General features: G+C 42.2%; 1 protein-coding gene across 1 annotated transcript in view; it reads left to right on the top strand.

The window, feature by feature from the left end:
* The first annotated feature begins 13424 nt into the window (after positions 1-13424).
* Positions 13425-16959, top strand: part of LOC140427805 (T-box transcription factor TBX19-like) — a 49680-nt gene continuing 46145 nt past the window's right edge. The window contains exons 1-2 of the mRNA XM_072513480.1: positions 13425-13460; positions 14195-14420. Of these exons, the coding sequence (XP_072369581.1) occupies positions 14236-14420 (185 nt within the window). The 5' untranslated portion in view covers positions 13425-13460; positions 14195-14235. The remainder of the gene's footprint in view (positions 13461-14194; positions 14421-16959) is intronic.

Raw genomic sequence — 16959 nt, 5'->3', positions numbered from 1 at the left:
AACACTGGTGTCCCCAACCAATAGTTGGAGTCCTCTGGGCAACTACGGTCAGTCAGGAGCACTGGGATGAGAAGGGGTACCACACCAAACCGCTGCCTGGGGCAGTTGCAACTATTTAGGGCAACATCACGTGCCCTACCAGATGGAGTGAACATGGACAGAGTGCTGCAAGCATGGTTCCCTTACAGGTAGAGTGGTCCATGGGTAACCAAGGACCACGCGGACCTATGCAACATTTCAGGACTTACAAAAGTACTCACTCAGTGTAGGCTACCACAATGGTGGCTTTATGGGCAAAGCAGAGAAACTACAAAATGGTGTAAACTCTCCTATTGGTGATTACAGGGAATCAGGATCAAAAGGACTCCTTTTAGGAGTCTGTTTGCTCTATCACTTCCCAGTCTTTGATATTCTTACCGCTCAGGAACAAAACGATTGTTCACCTCAGCTGCCCGCGCATTGGACTCTGCTCGTACTTAATCACCAAGGGGACAATTCTCCGTGATTTCTCCAAATCCCATGATTTGGGACCAGTGTTCTAGCGAATAGGATAAATAGGTTGGTCACAAGGACTTTAAACTAGCAAGTTGGGGGGAAGGGAAGGGTAAAGCTATGGACAGTATAATGGTTAATGGAGATCAAGGCAGCAGGTTACGTGACAGGTTATTATGTAGAGATATGGTTTCAAAGACAAGGAAAATTAGGAGAAAGGGTCAGAGGAAAAATAAATTGCGAAAAGTTACTGATCAAGGTGTTAGGATTCATAACAAAGACATAAAAAACAGCATAAGTGTACTTTACCTGAATGCTCGTAGTATACGAAATAAGGTAAATGAGTTGGTGGCGCAAATCATCGTGAATGACTATGATTTAGTGGCCATTACTGAAACATGGTTAAAAGATGGTCACGACTGGGAGTTAAATATCCAAGGGTATCAGACTATACGAAAGGATAGAATGGACGGTAAGGGCGGTGGTGTAGCTTTGTTGTTTAAGGATGGCATCCGGGCAATAGTAAGGGATGATATTGGTGCTATGGAGGTCAAGGTTGAATCAATTTGGGTGGAAATCAGGAATAGTAAGGCGAAAAGGTCACTGATCGGAGTAGTCTATTGGCCACCAAATAGTAACAGGTTGGTAGGGCAGGCAATAAGCAAAGAAATAACGGATGCATGGAGAAATGGCACAGCGGTTATCATGGGAGATTTTAATCTGCATATCGATTGGTTTAACCAGGTTGGTAAAGGCAGCCTTGAGGAGGAGTTTATAGAATGTGCCCGGGATAATTTCCTGGAACAGTATGTAATGGAACCTACAAGGGAACAAGCGGTCCTAGATCTGGTCCTGTGTAATGAGGCAGGATTGATTAATGATCTCATAGTTCAGGATCCTCTTGGAAGGAGCGACCACAATATGGTGGAATTTAAAATACAGTTGGAGGATGATAAGGTAAAATCAAACACTAGTGTTTTGTGCTTAAACAAAGACGATTACAATGGGATGAGAGAAGAACTAGCTAAGGTAGACTGGGAGCAAAGACTTCATGGTGAAGCAGTTGAGGAACAGTGGAGAACCTTCCGAGCGATCTTTCACAGTGTTCAGGAAAGGTTCATACCGACAAAAAGGAAAGACGGTAGGAAGAGGGAAAATCGACCGTGGATATCGAAGGAGGTGAGGGAGAGTATCAAATTGAAGGAAAAAGCATACAAAGTGGCAAAAATTAGTGGGAGACTAGAGGACTGGGACGTCTTTAGGGGACAACAGAAAGCTACTAAAAAAGCCATAAAGTAGAGTAAGGTAGACTATGAAAGTAAACTGGCTCAGAACATAAAACCAGATAGTAAAAGCTTCTACAAATATATAAGACAAAAAAGAGTGGCTAAGGTAAATATTGGTCCTTTGGAAGATGAGAAGGGAGATTTAATAATAGGAGACGGGGAAATGGCTGAGGAGCAGAACAGGTTTTTTGGGTCAGTCTTCACAGTGGAGGACACAAATAACATGCCAGTGACTGATGGAAATAAAGATATGATAGGAGAGGACCTTGAGATGATTGTAATCACTAAGGAGGCAGTATTGGGCAAGCTAATGGGGCTAAAGGTAGACAAGTCTCCTGGCCCTGATGGGATGCACCCCAGAGTGTTAAAAGAGATGGCTAGGGAAATTGTAAACGCACTAGTGATAATTTATCAAAATTCACTAGACTCTGGGGTGGACCCGGAGGATTGGAAAGTAGCAAATGTGACACCACTGTTTAAAAAAGGAGGTCGGCAGAAAGCGGGTAATTATAGGCCGGTAAGCTTAACTTCGGGTGTAGGGAAAATGCTGGAATCTATCATTAAGGAGGAAATAGCGGGGCACCTGGAGGGAAATTGTCCCATTGGGCAGACGCAGCATGGGTTCACAAAGGGTAGGTCGTGTCTGACTAATTTGGTAGAATGTTTTGAGGACGTTACCAGTGCAGTAGATAATGGGGAGCCAATGGATGTGGTATATCTGGATTTCCAGAAAGCTTTTGACAAGGTGCCACACAAAAGGTTGCTGCATAAACTAAAGATGCATGGCATTGAGGGTAAAGTGGTAGCATGTGTTGAGGATTGGTTAACTAACAGAAAGCAGAGAGTGGGGATAAATGGGTGTTTCTCTGGTTGGCAACCTGTAACTAGTGGGGTCCCTCAAGGATCAGTGTTGGGCCCGCAGTTGTTCACAATTTACATAGACGATTTGGAGTTGGGGACCAAGTGCAATGTGGCAAAGTTTGCAGACGACACTAAGATGAGTGGTAAAGCAAAAAGTGCAGAGGATACCGGAAGTCTGCAGAAGGATTTGGATAGGTTAGGTGAATGGGCTAGGGTCTGGCAGATGGAATTCAATGTTGCCAAGTGTGAGACTATCCATTTTGGGAGGAATAACAGCAGAATGGATTATTATTTAAACGGTAAGATGTTAAAACATGCTGCTGTGCAGAGGGACCTGGGTGTGCTGGTGCACGAGTCGCAAAAAGTTGGTGTGCAGGTGCAACAGGTGATTAAGAAGGCTAATCGAGTTTTCTCTTTCATTGCTAGAGGGATGGAGTTCAAGACTAGTGAGGTTATGCTGCAATTGTATAGGGTGTTGATGAAGCCGCATCTGGAGTATTGTGTTCAGTTTTGGTCTCCTTACCTGAGAAAGCACATATTGGCACTGGAGGGAGTGCAGAGGAGATTCACTAGGTTGATCCCAGAGTTGAGGGGTTAGATTATGACGAGAGGTTGAGTAGACTGGGACTGTACTCATTGGAGTTTAGAAGGATGCGGGGGGATCTTATTGAAACATATAAAATTATGAAGGGAATAGATAGGATAGATGCAGGCAGGTTGTTTCCACTGGTCGGGGAAAGCAGAACTAGGGGGCATAGCCTCAAAATAAGGGGAGGTAGATTTAAGACGGAGTGTAGGAGGAACTTCTTCACCCAAAGGGTTGTGAATCTCTGGAATTCCTTGCCCAGTGAAGCAGTTGAGGCTCCTTCTTTAAACGTTTTTAAGAAAAAGATAGATGCCTTTCTAAAGAATAAAGGGATTCGGGGATATGGTGTACGGGCCGGAGAGTGGAGCTGAGTCCACAAAGATCAGCCATGATCTCATTAAATGGCAGAGCAGGCTCGAGGGGCCAGATGGCCTACTCCTGCTCCTAGTTCTTATGTTCTTATGATTAATTGAGAACAAAGGTTTGCCCTATCTTGCCCATGCTTTACATCTCCATCGCTTAACCTGGCCCCTTGTTATTCCCACAGCACTCAAACTATTTGCTCCATTGAGTATTCTATCATCTACTCCTAAATTTATCTCTCAAGAATTAATCTTATTCTAGGTCATATATTTATTTAATTTGACCAGGAATGCATTCAACCAGGCACTTTGCTAGTATAACGCCAGGAAGAATAACAATATTGCTGGAATTTTAACTTTGTGGTTCTGCCCAATCTTCTTCATCGCTGTCAGCTTCATCAAATGCAGATGTAGATATTGTTCAGCAACTCTCCATGAGGAATCTGATAGATACCCGTCTCATTTCCAGCTAAAGCTTTGGCTTTCATTTGCTACTGAGAACATGGCATAAACCCTGGTCTATTTAGAAGAATGGTGGTGTTAATCATTCAACTTTTTATTTTAAATTCGTTATCACTGGTCAATATTTATCCGTCAATCAACATCACAAAGAGGCAACTTGTTGTATGCAAGCTGACAGTTCATCTTCCGATAGTGAGTAGACTTCTAAAGCACTTTATTGGTCTTAAAACACTTTGAGAAGTCCGATGACCATTAAACGCGCTATATAAATGTAAGACTTTATTTTTTCTCATAATATTCTTCTGCCAAATATTTACTGAAACAATTACTTTTTTTTGGCTTTGCATTATTACCATTTGTTGTAAATCTTGGTTGTAGTGGGTGGGGGGGGGGCACCGTGCGTCATCATTCACCGGTGCATAGGACCACTGCTGCATGGAACTGTTGCTGCATCGGACTACTTCTGCATGGGGCTATTGCTGCAATGGGGTTATTGCTGGGGCTATTGCTGCATGGGGCTATTGTTGGGGCTGCTGCTGCATGGGGCTACTGCTGCATGGGATTACTGCTGCATTAGGCTACTGCTGCATGGCGCTTCTGCTGCGTGGAGCTATTCCTGGGACTCGCGCTGCATGGGACTACTGCTGTATGGGGCTATTGTTGCATGGGGATATTGCTGCATGCGCTATTGCTGCATAGGGCTGCTGCTGCATTGGACTACTGCTGCATGGGGCTATTACTGCGTGGGGCTATTTCTGAGGTATTGCTGAATGGGACTTTTACTGCATAGCCCTTTGCTGCATCAGGCTACTGCTGCATAGGACTACTGCTGCATAGGACTTCTGCTACATGGGGCATTACTGCATAGGGCTATTGCTGCATAGGCTACTGCTGCATAGGACTACTGCTACATGGGGCTATTACTGCATGGGGATATTTCTGGGGTATTGCTGCATGGGGCTACTGCTGCATGGGACTACTGATGCATGCTCCTGCAATGGAGTTTTTCTGTGGCAATTTGAAGACTCAGTTTCTCCAATGACTGTGCGCCTGTGTGGAGACCTAGGTGCCATGTGTTTCAGTTATGTATAGACTGTTCCTAGTTGTTGGAGCCAGTCTGGCATGAAATAATGTCACAGCTGCACGAATCCTTGCACCTTAGTTTTGGCCACCCAGCAGGTCTACCGCCAGCTTCACGCACTCCATACAGTGCATCATTTGGTGGGCAATCATCATCCAATTTCATGACATGGCCTGGCATTGTGGCCAATGTCGCTTGGGCATTGTCATCAGAGTTAGGATCTTTCTCAAGAAACGCATGTGAAGTGAATTCAATCTCCATTCCTGCTTTTCACATGTAGTTCAAGTCCCAGCACCATTTTGCAGTGTGTTTAGTATGTAGGCATTTTTGATTCTCAGTCGGTGTGGCAATGGTGAGCAGTGTAGTGACCAAGGGGCAGTTAGGGCTGGGGAGCAACATGAAATAATGAAAGGAAATATTTTACAAATCACTTTCAATGCATTTTAATTGAAATCAAATACCTAGAAAATATAGCTCGAGGCTTTGACTTCAGCGGGACCTGCTCTGTAGAATATACGTTTCTTTATTGTAGGTCTTATTTAGAAAGAGTTGCAATGGGCTGAGCTGTCAGCTGCTTGATCATCAGAATGAATACTAATTGAATCATGGTAGACAACCAGGAATTTGTAATCCCAACCTCTTTCTCTGTCCAATAAATACGTTCATTAATAATAATGTGTTTAATTAATTCAAATTTGCTTTTGTCAAGGGTATTTAGATGTACACAAGCTGGTGGTTTATAAGGCCTGTGTTCTCAAAATCATGTTGTCTTTCTTTGAAACATGAATGACTTCCAGCTACCAGGAAAAGAAGCTCAGTAATTCCCATCTTCACTGTCTGCGGCACATTATGGGTATTTCCTGGCTGAACAAAATCACAAATGCAGCATTCCTCTCAAAGATAGAGCTCCCAGCTTTGTTAGCGCTCATCAGACCAAGGCGCTTTCATTGGCTCCGGTATGTCTGCGGATTTGAAGATGGTTGCTTACCCAAGGACTTTCTGTGTGGTGAGCTAGCTGGAGCTTGCAAGCATGAGCTGAAGGGCCAAACATCGACTATCAGCCTTGGGAGTCAGCAGCTGATGATAGAGGAAAATGGGGACAGGTCCTGTGAGCCTTTGTGCCCTACCACAATGGCCCATGGCTACAGCAGCTTGGTAGCAGATGCCAGTATCAAAACCAATCACACAGAATGACACCTTTTAAAAATAATAATCTCTATTGCCACAAGTAGGCTTACATTAACACTGCAATGAAGTTACTGTGAAAATCCCCTAGTCGCCGCACTCCAACACGTGTATGGGCACACAGAGGGAGAATTCAGAATGTCCAATTCACTTAACAAGTACGTCTTTCGAGACTGTAGCTTCATATGTGGCACTTGTTGCAAAACCTGCCTCATTTGCCTCTCCAGCCATTAGCAAAGGCACATCATATGAAGCCACCCCACCTGAAAAGTATCTGTTTGCAGTTTACCTATCACCTTTCATAAATGGAAAGATACCACCATCTGATTGCAATGTTGGAATAATGGATTAACACTTTTCACTAACACTCAAAATAGAAGTTCCTTCTGAGGGCCTCTATTTTATAGTAGGCATGGTGAGTATTTCAATAAATAATTCATGATTACTAGAGCTATGTTGAGCTGTTTATTTAGTTCCACTCCTGTCGAGAACTGTTAATGCCGAAAGAAGAAATCCGAACACGCACCATACGATTTCATGTTTTGAAGCAAAAATAACTATTTAATTATTTTGATATTCAATAAGGTAAACACTATAAACCTAACACTATAACTTATAAAGACTTATGGTATAAACTGAGTTCTACTTTTTACTTCTCCCCAAGAGTTTTCTTGTCTTATAAAAATTTGAAGGTTCGTTCAGTGTTTCCGGGATCAAGCCTCCCAGAATTTCATTTTCCAAGGCATAAGATTTGTGGGGAGCCTGCATTAGCTTTTGACTAAGCAATCCTCCAATTTTCTTTAAAGACTTCACAACTGTGGACACTTCCACTGTTTGTCCTGGCTTTGGACATAGGTAGCCTGCTCCCACAGCTTCTGTGGACCTTTTGCCAAGTTAACTATTCAAACAAACTGCTTTCTACCACAGGGTTGTGTGAGGACCACTGTAGACTTCCTCTATTAGTTTCAAGCTAGACCAAATCCTCCAGCTTTGTTTCCCTCATGAAATCCAAACTGAACTGTCACTTCTGTCAACAAACACACACAGAAAAGTGAAACATTTCTAACCAACCCTCCACCCTGAACCAATATTTCTACGACAATGTGAAATGCTTTGGAATGATTCAAAAGGGAATGCAAACAAATGATTTTACCTTCAATGTAACTTTTTGATTCTGTAACCCATTTGAATAACTTATATTTCTATTGGATTTAGTTACCACCCAAATTCCTTTGCTCTATTACAATTTGGAGAAGCATGATTCCTTGTTCAGTTTTTTTTTCACGATCAACTCTGACCTGGTAAGACAAACACAATTTAGATTTTAAATGTAATTAACTCCAAGCCTGTTTTAATTGCATTTATTACAGCGTTGCTTATCAATTTCTCAATTGGACGCCTCCATTTTCTACAGTTAAAACTTCAATTCCTAAAATTAGAAGTTATATGTTAAAATGTATGAATTATGAACTAGATATTCGCAACAACTTGTTAAAAAGTACAAATAAGTAATCCAGCAGCCATTACAAATTGTAATCAGCAGTAATGAACATTTAAAAAAACACTCATCAAAAACAGCCAGACATTCAACTATTAACTTTTTACCCTTTGAACATTTGTCATTAGCACTCCCACCATCTCTGGCTCCATCAGAATCAAATTACAATCCAATTTAGTCCACCTCTCCACCACTAAAGCTGTCTTTGTTATCTCTTGATCTAATTAATTGTAATTCATTTTTTTTTTAAATATATTTTTTATTCTCCTCCTTTTTCACATTTTCTCCCAAATTTACACCCACCAACAATAAACAATAATCAGTAACAAATATGTCAATCCCCATATCAATAACAACGATCCCAAACTCCCACCAAACCCCAAACATTAGCCCGCATGTTCACATAAAAAATGACAAAAAGGAACCAGGAATCACCCATAGCCACCATTAACACACACCGCCCCCCTCTACCCAACCCCCCCCCCCCCCCCCTCCAACTAATGTTCGATGTTATCCAGTTCTTGAAAGTGCATAATGAATAATGCCCATGAATTATAGAACCCCTCTATCCTTCCCCTCAGTTCAAATTTAACCTTTTCAAGAGTGAAGAATTCTAACAGGTCCCCCCTGCCATGCCAGGGAACAGGGTGGAGAGGTTGTTCTCCAACCCATCAGGATCCGCCTTCGGGCGATCAACGAGGCGAAGGCTACAACATCTGCCTCCGCACCCGTTTCCAACCCCGGCTGGTCCGACACCCCGAATATGGCCACTGGGGCTTGGGTCCAGTTTCACGTGCACCCCTTTAGAAATTATCGTAAAAACCTCCTTCCAGTAATCCTCTAGCTTTGGACAGGACCAAAATATATGAACGTGATTAGCAGCCCCCCCCCCCCACCCACACACCCCCCACAACGTTCACACACATCTTTTACTCCTTCAAAGAATCGGCTCATCCTCGCCCTCGTGAGGTGTGCTCTGTATACCACCTTCGGCTGTATCAGCCCCATCCTCGCGCACAAGTTGGAGGCGTTCACTCTCCGGAGCACCTCACACCAGAACCCCTCCTCCATATCCTCTCCCAACTCTTCCTCCCACTTTGTTTTGATCCCTTCCAGTGGTGCCTTCTCCTCTTCCAAAATAGCTCCGTAGACCGCTGACATTACCCCCTTCTCCAGTCCTCCTGTCGTCAGCACCTCCTCCAGCAATGTGGAGGCCGGCTCCTCCAGGAAGCTCTGTATCTCCTTTCTGGCAAAATCTCGAACCTGCATGTCTCTAAACATTTCCCCCTGCTCCAGCCCATACTTCGCTTCCAGCTCCTTCAATCCTGCAAACCGACCCCTCAGAAACAAATCTTTCAGTGTCTTAATTCCCTTCTCCTCAAATTTCCTCAAATTTCCATCCCACCTCCCTGGCTCAAATCTGTGGTTCCCCCGAATTGGAATTTCCCTTGACCCTGCCCCCAACCCGAAGTGTTGGCGAAACTGCCTCCAAATTCTCAATGAGGCTGTTATTACCGGACTCCCTGAGTACTTCCCTGGGGCTATCGGGAGTGGCGCTGTTGCTAGTGCTTTCATTCCCGACCCCCTGCACAAACTCTCCTCCATTCTGACCCACTGGGAATCAACCCCTCTTACCCAGCTCCGCACCTTCCCCACAGTCGCCGCCCAGTAGTAATACATCAGGTTCGGAAGACCCAAACCCCCTGCCTGTCTTCCCCTCTGTAGTAGCACCTTTCTAACTCTAGCCACCTTCCCTCCCCATATGAACAACGTAATCCTTCCCTCAATCTCTCTGAAAAAAGCCTTTGGCAGGATAATCGGCAGGCATTGAAAAATAAACAGAAATCGCGGCAACACGTTAATTTTAACTGCCTGTACCCGATCCGCCAGTGACAGAGGGAGACCATCCCACCTTGCCAGATCAGCTTTCACTCTCCCACCAAACTAGAAATGTTGTACCTGTGGAACCCCCCCCACTCCCGGGCAACCTGCACCCCCAGGTACCTAAAGTGAGTCCTTGCCCTACGGAATGGCAGCCCCCCTACCCCTGCCCCCACCCTCAGCCGCGACACCACAAAATACTCACTCTTGTCTAGATTTAGTTTGTACCCCGAGAAAGACCCAAACACTCGAAGCAGCTCCAATATTGTCCCTATCGACACACCCGGTTCCGACACGTTTAACAGCAAGTCAGCGGCATATAAGGACACCCTATGCTCTATTACCCCCCCCCCCCTGCACTATTCCTTTCCATACCCCCAAACTTCTTAATGCGATGGCCAACGGCGCAATCGCGAGTGCAAACAGCAGGGGGGACATAGGACATCCCAGCCTAGTCCCACGGTGGAGGGAAAAGTATCTTGAGCTGATGTTGTTTGTGCGGACACTCACCCTCGGCTCCTTATATAGTAGCTTTACCCAGTTCAGAAATCTTGGTCCAATCCCAAACCGCTCCAGAACTGCCATCAAGTACCCTCATTCTACCCGGTCAAATGCCTTCTCAGCGTCCAGTGCCACAACCACCTCTGTTTCCTTCCCCTCTGCCGGTGCCATGACGACGTTCAATACCCTTCTAATGTTTGAAAAGAGCTGCCGCCCTCTCACGAACCCTGACTGATCTTCAACTATCATTGTAATTCATTCTTTGTCAGATTAATGCATTCTAACGACAAAAAATGGAAGAACTTGTGGCGCATGAATTTTCTCCTCAGCAAAAATATTCGAAGTTGGATGTGAGTTATCTCGTCATTTGTGGGATTTATATTATCAAATTCACTAGTCTTCATCATGTGTCCTCTATCCACATCATGCAAGCTAATAAAAGCAAATTACTGCGGATGCTGGAATTGTGGTTTCATGCAATCTAATAACTGATTGCAACTTTTTTTGGAAATCCTGGGCATGAAATCTCCCTTGCCGACATTCATAGAATCCCTACAGTACAGAAGGAGGCCACTTGGGACATCGAGTCTGCACGGACCCTCTGTAAGAGCACCATACCTAGGCTCACACGCTGCCCTATCTCCGTAACCCCATCCGACCTGTATATCCCTGGACACTCAGTGGCAATTTTAGCATGGCCAATCCACCTAACCTGCACATCTTTGGGCATATTGTAAATATCACATTCTGCATCAAATTTTACAAAATATGTAAACAAATATTATGTACTGGATCTGTATGCATTGCATTGACTGATGATGTTCCACCTCAACACAGGCGATCGTCTGAGTTACATTGCCTTTTCCGAATAGAAACTGGAGTTGAAACCCTCAATAATCGGGTATAATTGTTCTACTGGAATGGCACTACGGATTCAGATCACAAAGTGAGAATCCAATTGATGCCATTGTTAATCTTTAGGATAAAGCCATCAACATCCGAACTCCATCGGCTGTGTGGAAGAAATTGATTTCTGATCAGTGGATCAGAAATGAATTACGGAGCTAGCATGAATTGTAACTCCACAAAACTGAGGTAACTATTTCAAAAATATGACCTAATGTTGATTATCAAGCAAGGTGCTATTGTACCATGTCTGCACTTCCTTTACATCATCAAGACTGTTTCATTCCTAGCTATGTGTTATTCCATCTCTATGCAATGAGAAATGACGGTGGAAAAGCGTCTGCAATGCCTAGAGTAACTGATGGACGTTTGATGGGCAACATAATGGGCATTCTCGGCTATTGCTATGATACATTGCCTTTAGAATTGGCCAGTAATAAGATGAAAATCATATTTGGATAAAAGTGTATCAATTAAGGAGATTTCCCTAGCTAAAGAAACCCAATGGCACATTTTGAACTGGTTGTGTAGATCCTCAGAAACAGGCAGGATAAATGGGACAAAAAGGACACGTTCCCTAAAGCATTAACGGTGTGCGTTACCGAAGAGGAACGATTGCCTGTCATTACTCCCAGGATTTTACGATTCTGTACCTAACTCAATGAAATCCAGTTGGGATCATCGACCTGCTTAGCTCCCTTTCCCTCCCCCCCCCCCCCCCCCCCCCCAGGTGCTGGCTGACCTGCAGGGTGCTTGTGCCATTTTCTCCTTTAATTGTATTGTGTTTGTGGTGACTTTTAATATTTGCCCTCCACACAGTTTTGCATTGCCTCCCAGGGTCAACCAGCTCCGAATCTCAGGACACCAGGAGGCGCCGACTCGGTGCCTTGGTGATGTTCCCGGGTGGGTTTAATTTAAGCTTGGTGAGTTTTCTCTTCTCTATCCCGTTTCAAGCGTTCTCTTCATAATCTCCTGCTCTTTGTGAAAGATAATGAAGGAGCTGCTGGTACAAAGGCATCGTGAATGGGGCAAAGCGGGGTTAAGGAAGATAAAAAGTAATCACAGGTGACCCGTAGAAGGAAGAATAACCGTGAAAACGAACACCAAAGTCAGAAAATTAAAAAAAGAAAAAGAATCAGCAGGTGTTCTTTTAATGACCTGCCGACAGATAATTAAAAAAGAAAAGAATCATACACGTGAGATCTGCAAATACCACATCGAATTAGCAGAAGATAATTGTATAAACTAGGCCAATATATACTGGTAATTAATAATCTGAAGAGTATTCTAATCTACTATCATTAATATCCGAGTGTGTCGATTCTTAAGAAATGACTAAAAGATAAATACACTTCTATTTCATATTATCGTGGCACTGAATTCAATATTGGAGCTTCAGATGAACAGGGAGCCTTTTCTTCATCCGCAAGCTGAAATATAAAAGTTGTAATTAACCAAAGACTGTAGGTTCAATTCTATCTACAATGAAATACAAGTGAAAATTCAAATACCATTCTGCTCTGCAGCAAGGTTTAGTTTCCATACTTAACCGAATAACTAAAACCGGACCAACAACGTGGTCCTGTTCTCGTTAGCTCCTAGAAAGCAAGGGATCACAATCTAAAACTTCATGTAGAAACACATTGGATTAACTGAAATGATGAGTGATGGTAAAGAAAATATCGCAGTTAAGACACCTAGAAATGAAAATATCCAACCGTCCTTCCCCAGTTCTAACAATACGACACTACAATATGTATATGATTTACGGATGTTACAGATCAGCATTGTTTACAAGTATTTGCATCACGTCTTGAATGATTAGTTACTCTGCCTTTGTGTCAACTCGATTAAACGCAGGTAAAAATGTTTTGGTATAACTGCTGTTCATCAGGGTTTTCATTAAAAAGTGCGCTTTTATTAAGTAACTGCACATGTTGCGTACGGCAAATATGTAAGCCCACATCGAGAAGGCTGCGTTAAGTTAGGAGCCTTTGAATTAGTGATATGCCAGTGGGAAATGGTCGATGGTTGTGATCATTAGAAATTCTTCCCACCGAACTCTCGTTTATCAGAAACTTGTTTCTGACAGTTTCGGAGTCCTTTATCCCGCCGTTTCCATCACTTCTACACGAGCTCAAATGAATCTGGAGGTTGAATGTGGAATACAGAGTGGACTTTATTGAATTTGTGTCATTGAAATAGCTTCGACCCCCAATTTTTCGACGTTATGTTGATCGCAATGAAGTCTGGTCTACCAAGTCTTTCCTACCGATATCGTTCTTCTTTGTTTAGGGTCAGACTTCAGGGTGAAGCTCCATGTGGAACTGGATACCTGCCGGGTTGGACAGAGCGACAGGTATGTTCTACTCATGGCGAAGCGACAACATCCCCTCATGTTTCATGTCTATGTATAGATATATATTCATGTATCATTCTCGTACATATCTGTGTAAGTCCATAATACTCTGTCGTGCATATCTATTTAAGTCTATTATATTATTTGTGTAATTTATAAAGGGGCCACACTTTGCCACAATGTAATGTTAAAGTCAAATTACTCAGTTACAGAATTGAAATCAATGGACTATTACAAACCAAAATAATTAAAGTGCGTAGAGTTTAAAATCTTCGTTCCAAAATAATCGTCATCTTCAATTTAGCAATGATTTTTAATTTTCAGATGTATATTTTCTCTGAGGAAAAAGTGTATGTATTATAAAATTCTAAATGCAGTCTGTCGTTATATACTTCAGACGTACTATTTTTTAAATTTAGCTTTGAATTCTTTAGTTGAACAGTACATTTTTAAAAAGGATATCCCTGGTCGGAAATAACTAACGGCGGGGTGTTTATTATAATAGCAAAGCGTGACTGCTGAACTCAGGCTACACATATGAGTGAACTGTGACCTGCAGCCTGTGCAACAACTGATACCAACACAAAAAAAGGCAATAGCAATTAGGGTGAACGTCATGTGACAGGAGAAGTGCTGTCAAGTTTATTTAATCACCATCCAATGGTAGGCTTTACTTAGAATCAGGATGCTGAGGGACTAATCGCGGTGTTACGTTTGTCTTATTTCAACTTCAGTTTGCTTCGGTTTTTGGCCGGTCGAAACTCTTGCGGTCAGGATGAACGAGACCGAGGGCAAAAGCAGTGTGGCTCGTTTGCTCGATGCTCTCGAGTGTGAGCTAGTGGCGGGCAGTGAGAAAGGAGACCCCACCGAAAAGCAACTGAAAGTCTGCCTGGAAGATGCAAACCTTTGGCAAAAATTCAAAGCAGTCACCAACGAAATGATTGTCACCAAGAATGGGAGGTCAGTAAATAAAACCAATAAAACCATTCAGTGAAGAGGCTGAGCAAAAAGATCAAGTGGTCAATATGTGGAGACACCAACTTCTGATTTCGCAAGGGTTCCAGATGTTTTGGATTGCAGGAATTAAATAAATTAGTAGTGAATTTACTGTTGAAATTACCATTAATATTGCATTGTCTTGAATAATTAATAACATGCATTCAATAGGCAAAGTTCCATTGAGCTTGGCAAAATATACTTGCTGAGAAATGCATTAGGGTTAAATGTATTTTCAATAATGTTCACACTCTATCTTTAGATAAAATTACTATATTATGATTGGATTTCTTACACAATTGACACATTTTGTTTGTTCTGTATGTTTGCCCAATTAAACAATATTGTAGAAGCATTGAGGACTATTTCCAGGAATTATGTTCTTACTTTTCCTTTCTTTAATCTGCCATCATAAATATTCTCAGTTTCTGTTTGCAATCTCTTGGTTTCTCTTCTCTTTCAGTTTTCTTTCTTTCTCTCGTGATTTTCTGCACTTCTTTTCTTCTTTTTGATTATCTGTTTTCTTCTTTTTATCTGCCACTTTCAATTTTCCTATTGTTAATATTACTTTTATTTTCTTTCATTGAGTACCCGAATCTCTGTCTCCCAATCTGAGCAGCACTTCCACACAGCAGGTATAAAGGCTGTGGGGATTCCCTGTGAAAATAATCAATTCAGTACATATTGTTTGCAAATCTGTTTGACACTGATTGTGTATTTTCCACCAACACCAGAAATCTCAGCTCAGCATTTCTCTGGGTTTGCTTGTCTGTAGTTACGTTATGACCAATACCCGGAAAGTACTATGTTCACCAGTACTGAAGCCTGAATGATTTGGGAACATTTATTTTTTTAGACATTAGTCTGATTGCTAAGGTGCTTGCCTCACCTTTTCGAATTTCATTCATGCCAGTACAGATATCCCTATTGGGCTTCCTTTTTCAATAAAGTGATACATCAATGTTTCACCAAAAGTAACACCAAATGGCACAGGAAGAGGCCATTCAGCCTATCATGCCTGTTCTGCTTCTTAAAGAGTCCCACTCCCCTTGATCTTACCCCAGTATTGGACCCCCTCCTTCAAGTATTTAATCAATTTCCTTTTTTTAAGTCACGATTGAATTTGCCTCCTTTCAGTCAGTGCTATCTAGATCAGAGCACATCACAAAACCAATGGAAAACACTAAATTAGCTCATCAATGGGGCGACACGGTAGGAGAGTGCTTCACAGTGCCAGGGAATCGGGTTCAATTTCCGGATTGGGCCACTGTCTGTGCGGAGTCTGCACGTTCTCCCCGTGTCTGCGTGGGTTTCCTCCGGGTGCTCTGGTTTCCTCCCAAAAGTCCTGAAAGACGTGCTTGTTGGGTGATTTGGGCATTCTGAATTCACACTCAGTGTACCCGAACAGGCTCTGGAGTGTGACGACGACGGGCTTTTCACAGTAACTTCATTGCTGTGTTAATGTAAGCCTACTTGTGACAATAAAAGATTATTATTATAATGGAGTGAGTCCTTTGAAGATTTGTTGACAAAAATAACAAAGCAAATATTTTAGCTGCTGGTTATTGGCCTGGCCTCAATGGAAGGGCGAACATATTAAACTAATTTCAAAAATAAAGAGAAATGTGAAGTCTTGATCAAACCAATCAAACACTAAATTCTGATTCGTTACAGTGAGATTGAGGAGTCCTGATGATACATTTTTTTGCAATTGGTTATATCACTTTTGTCGACTATTTTATAGTATGTAGCCATAACGGTACATGAATTAACATGTGACGAAACATAGAAGCCGTTATGAGATCCAAAACCACAAAATTGAAACTCAAACAGTTCATCGAGGTCTTTAGAAATTATTATGTTTTTGAAATCTAGTCCACGCAATATAAATGGGTGGGATTTGTAGAAGGTGGTTTTATTCCATTTTCAGGATTTTAATGTTGATGGCAGCAGTTATCGTGTTGGACAATGATGGGTTATGTGAATGCAGCACATGATCTGATCAAAGTGCTAATGTATGCCCTGATTTGAATTGCAACCATATTGAGTTATATGCCACAGTGTGATAAAGGAAAATTGAATACCTCATATCTATTATTTCCCGAGGCAAAGTAAGTGATTTCTGTAACATAAAATTCTAAGATACCTCAAACTAAAATCCATTTTATCTTGTAAGCTTTTAAATTTCCTAAAGGAACAATTTATGAAATGCTTCTTACCTGAAAACGGATACACAACAAATTATGTTTGAAGTGGTGTCCATTTTTGTGCAGGTTAATATATTAATCCCGGTGGTAATACTTGAAGTAATGGTTTGATTACTTTTGTATTACTTCTGAAGTAATGTTCATCTTCCAGTGACTCTGATTTTCACCCCACTCCCCATCCACTTGGAATGATGCCTACATCTGAGATTCAGTGACTGAGTGATGCTCTGCTCTCAGGTTGTTACAATATCCTCTACAGTTGGCCACAAAAAAAACTCTGAAGTTTGATTCTACTG

Source organism: Scyliorhinus torazame, chromosome 8 (assembly GCF_047496885.1).
Source record: "Scyliorhinus torazame isolate Kashiwa2021f chromosome 8, sScyTor2.1, whole genome shotgun sequence".
Taxonomy (NCBI): Eukaryota; Metazoa; Chordata; class Chondrichthyes; order Carcharhiniformes; family Scyliorhinidae; genus Scyliorhinus; species Scyliorhinus torazame.
The sequence above is the reverse complement of the archived record's forward strand: the minus strand, read 5'-3'. Positions and strand labels throughout refer to the sequence as shown.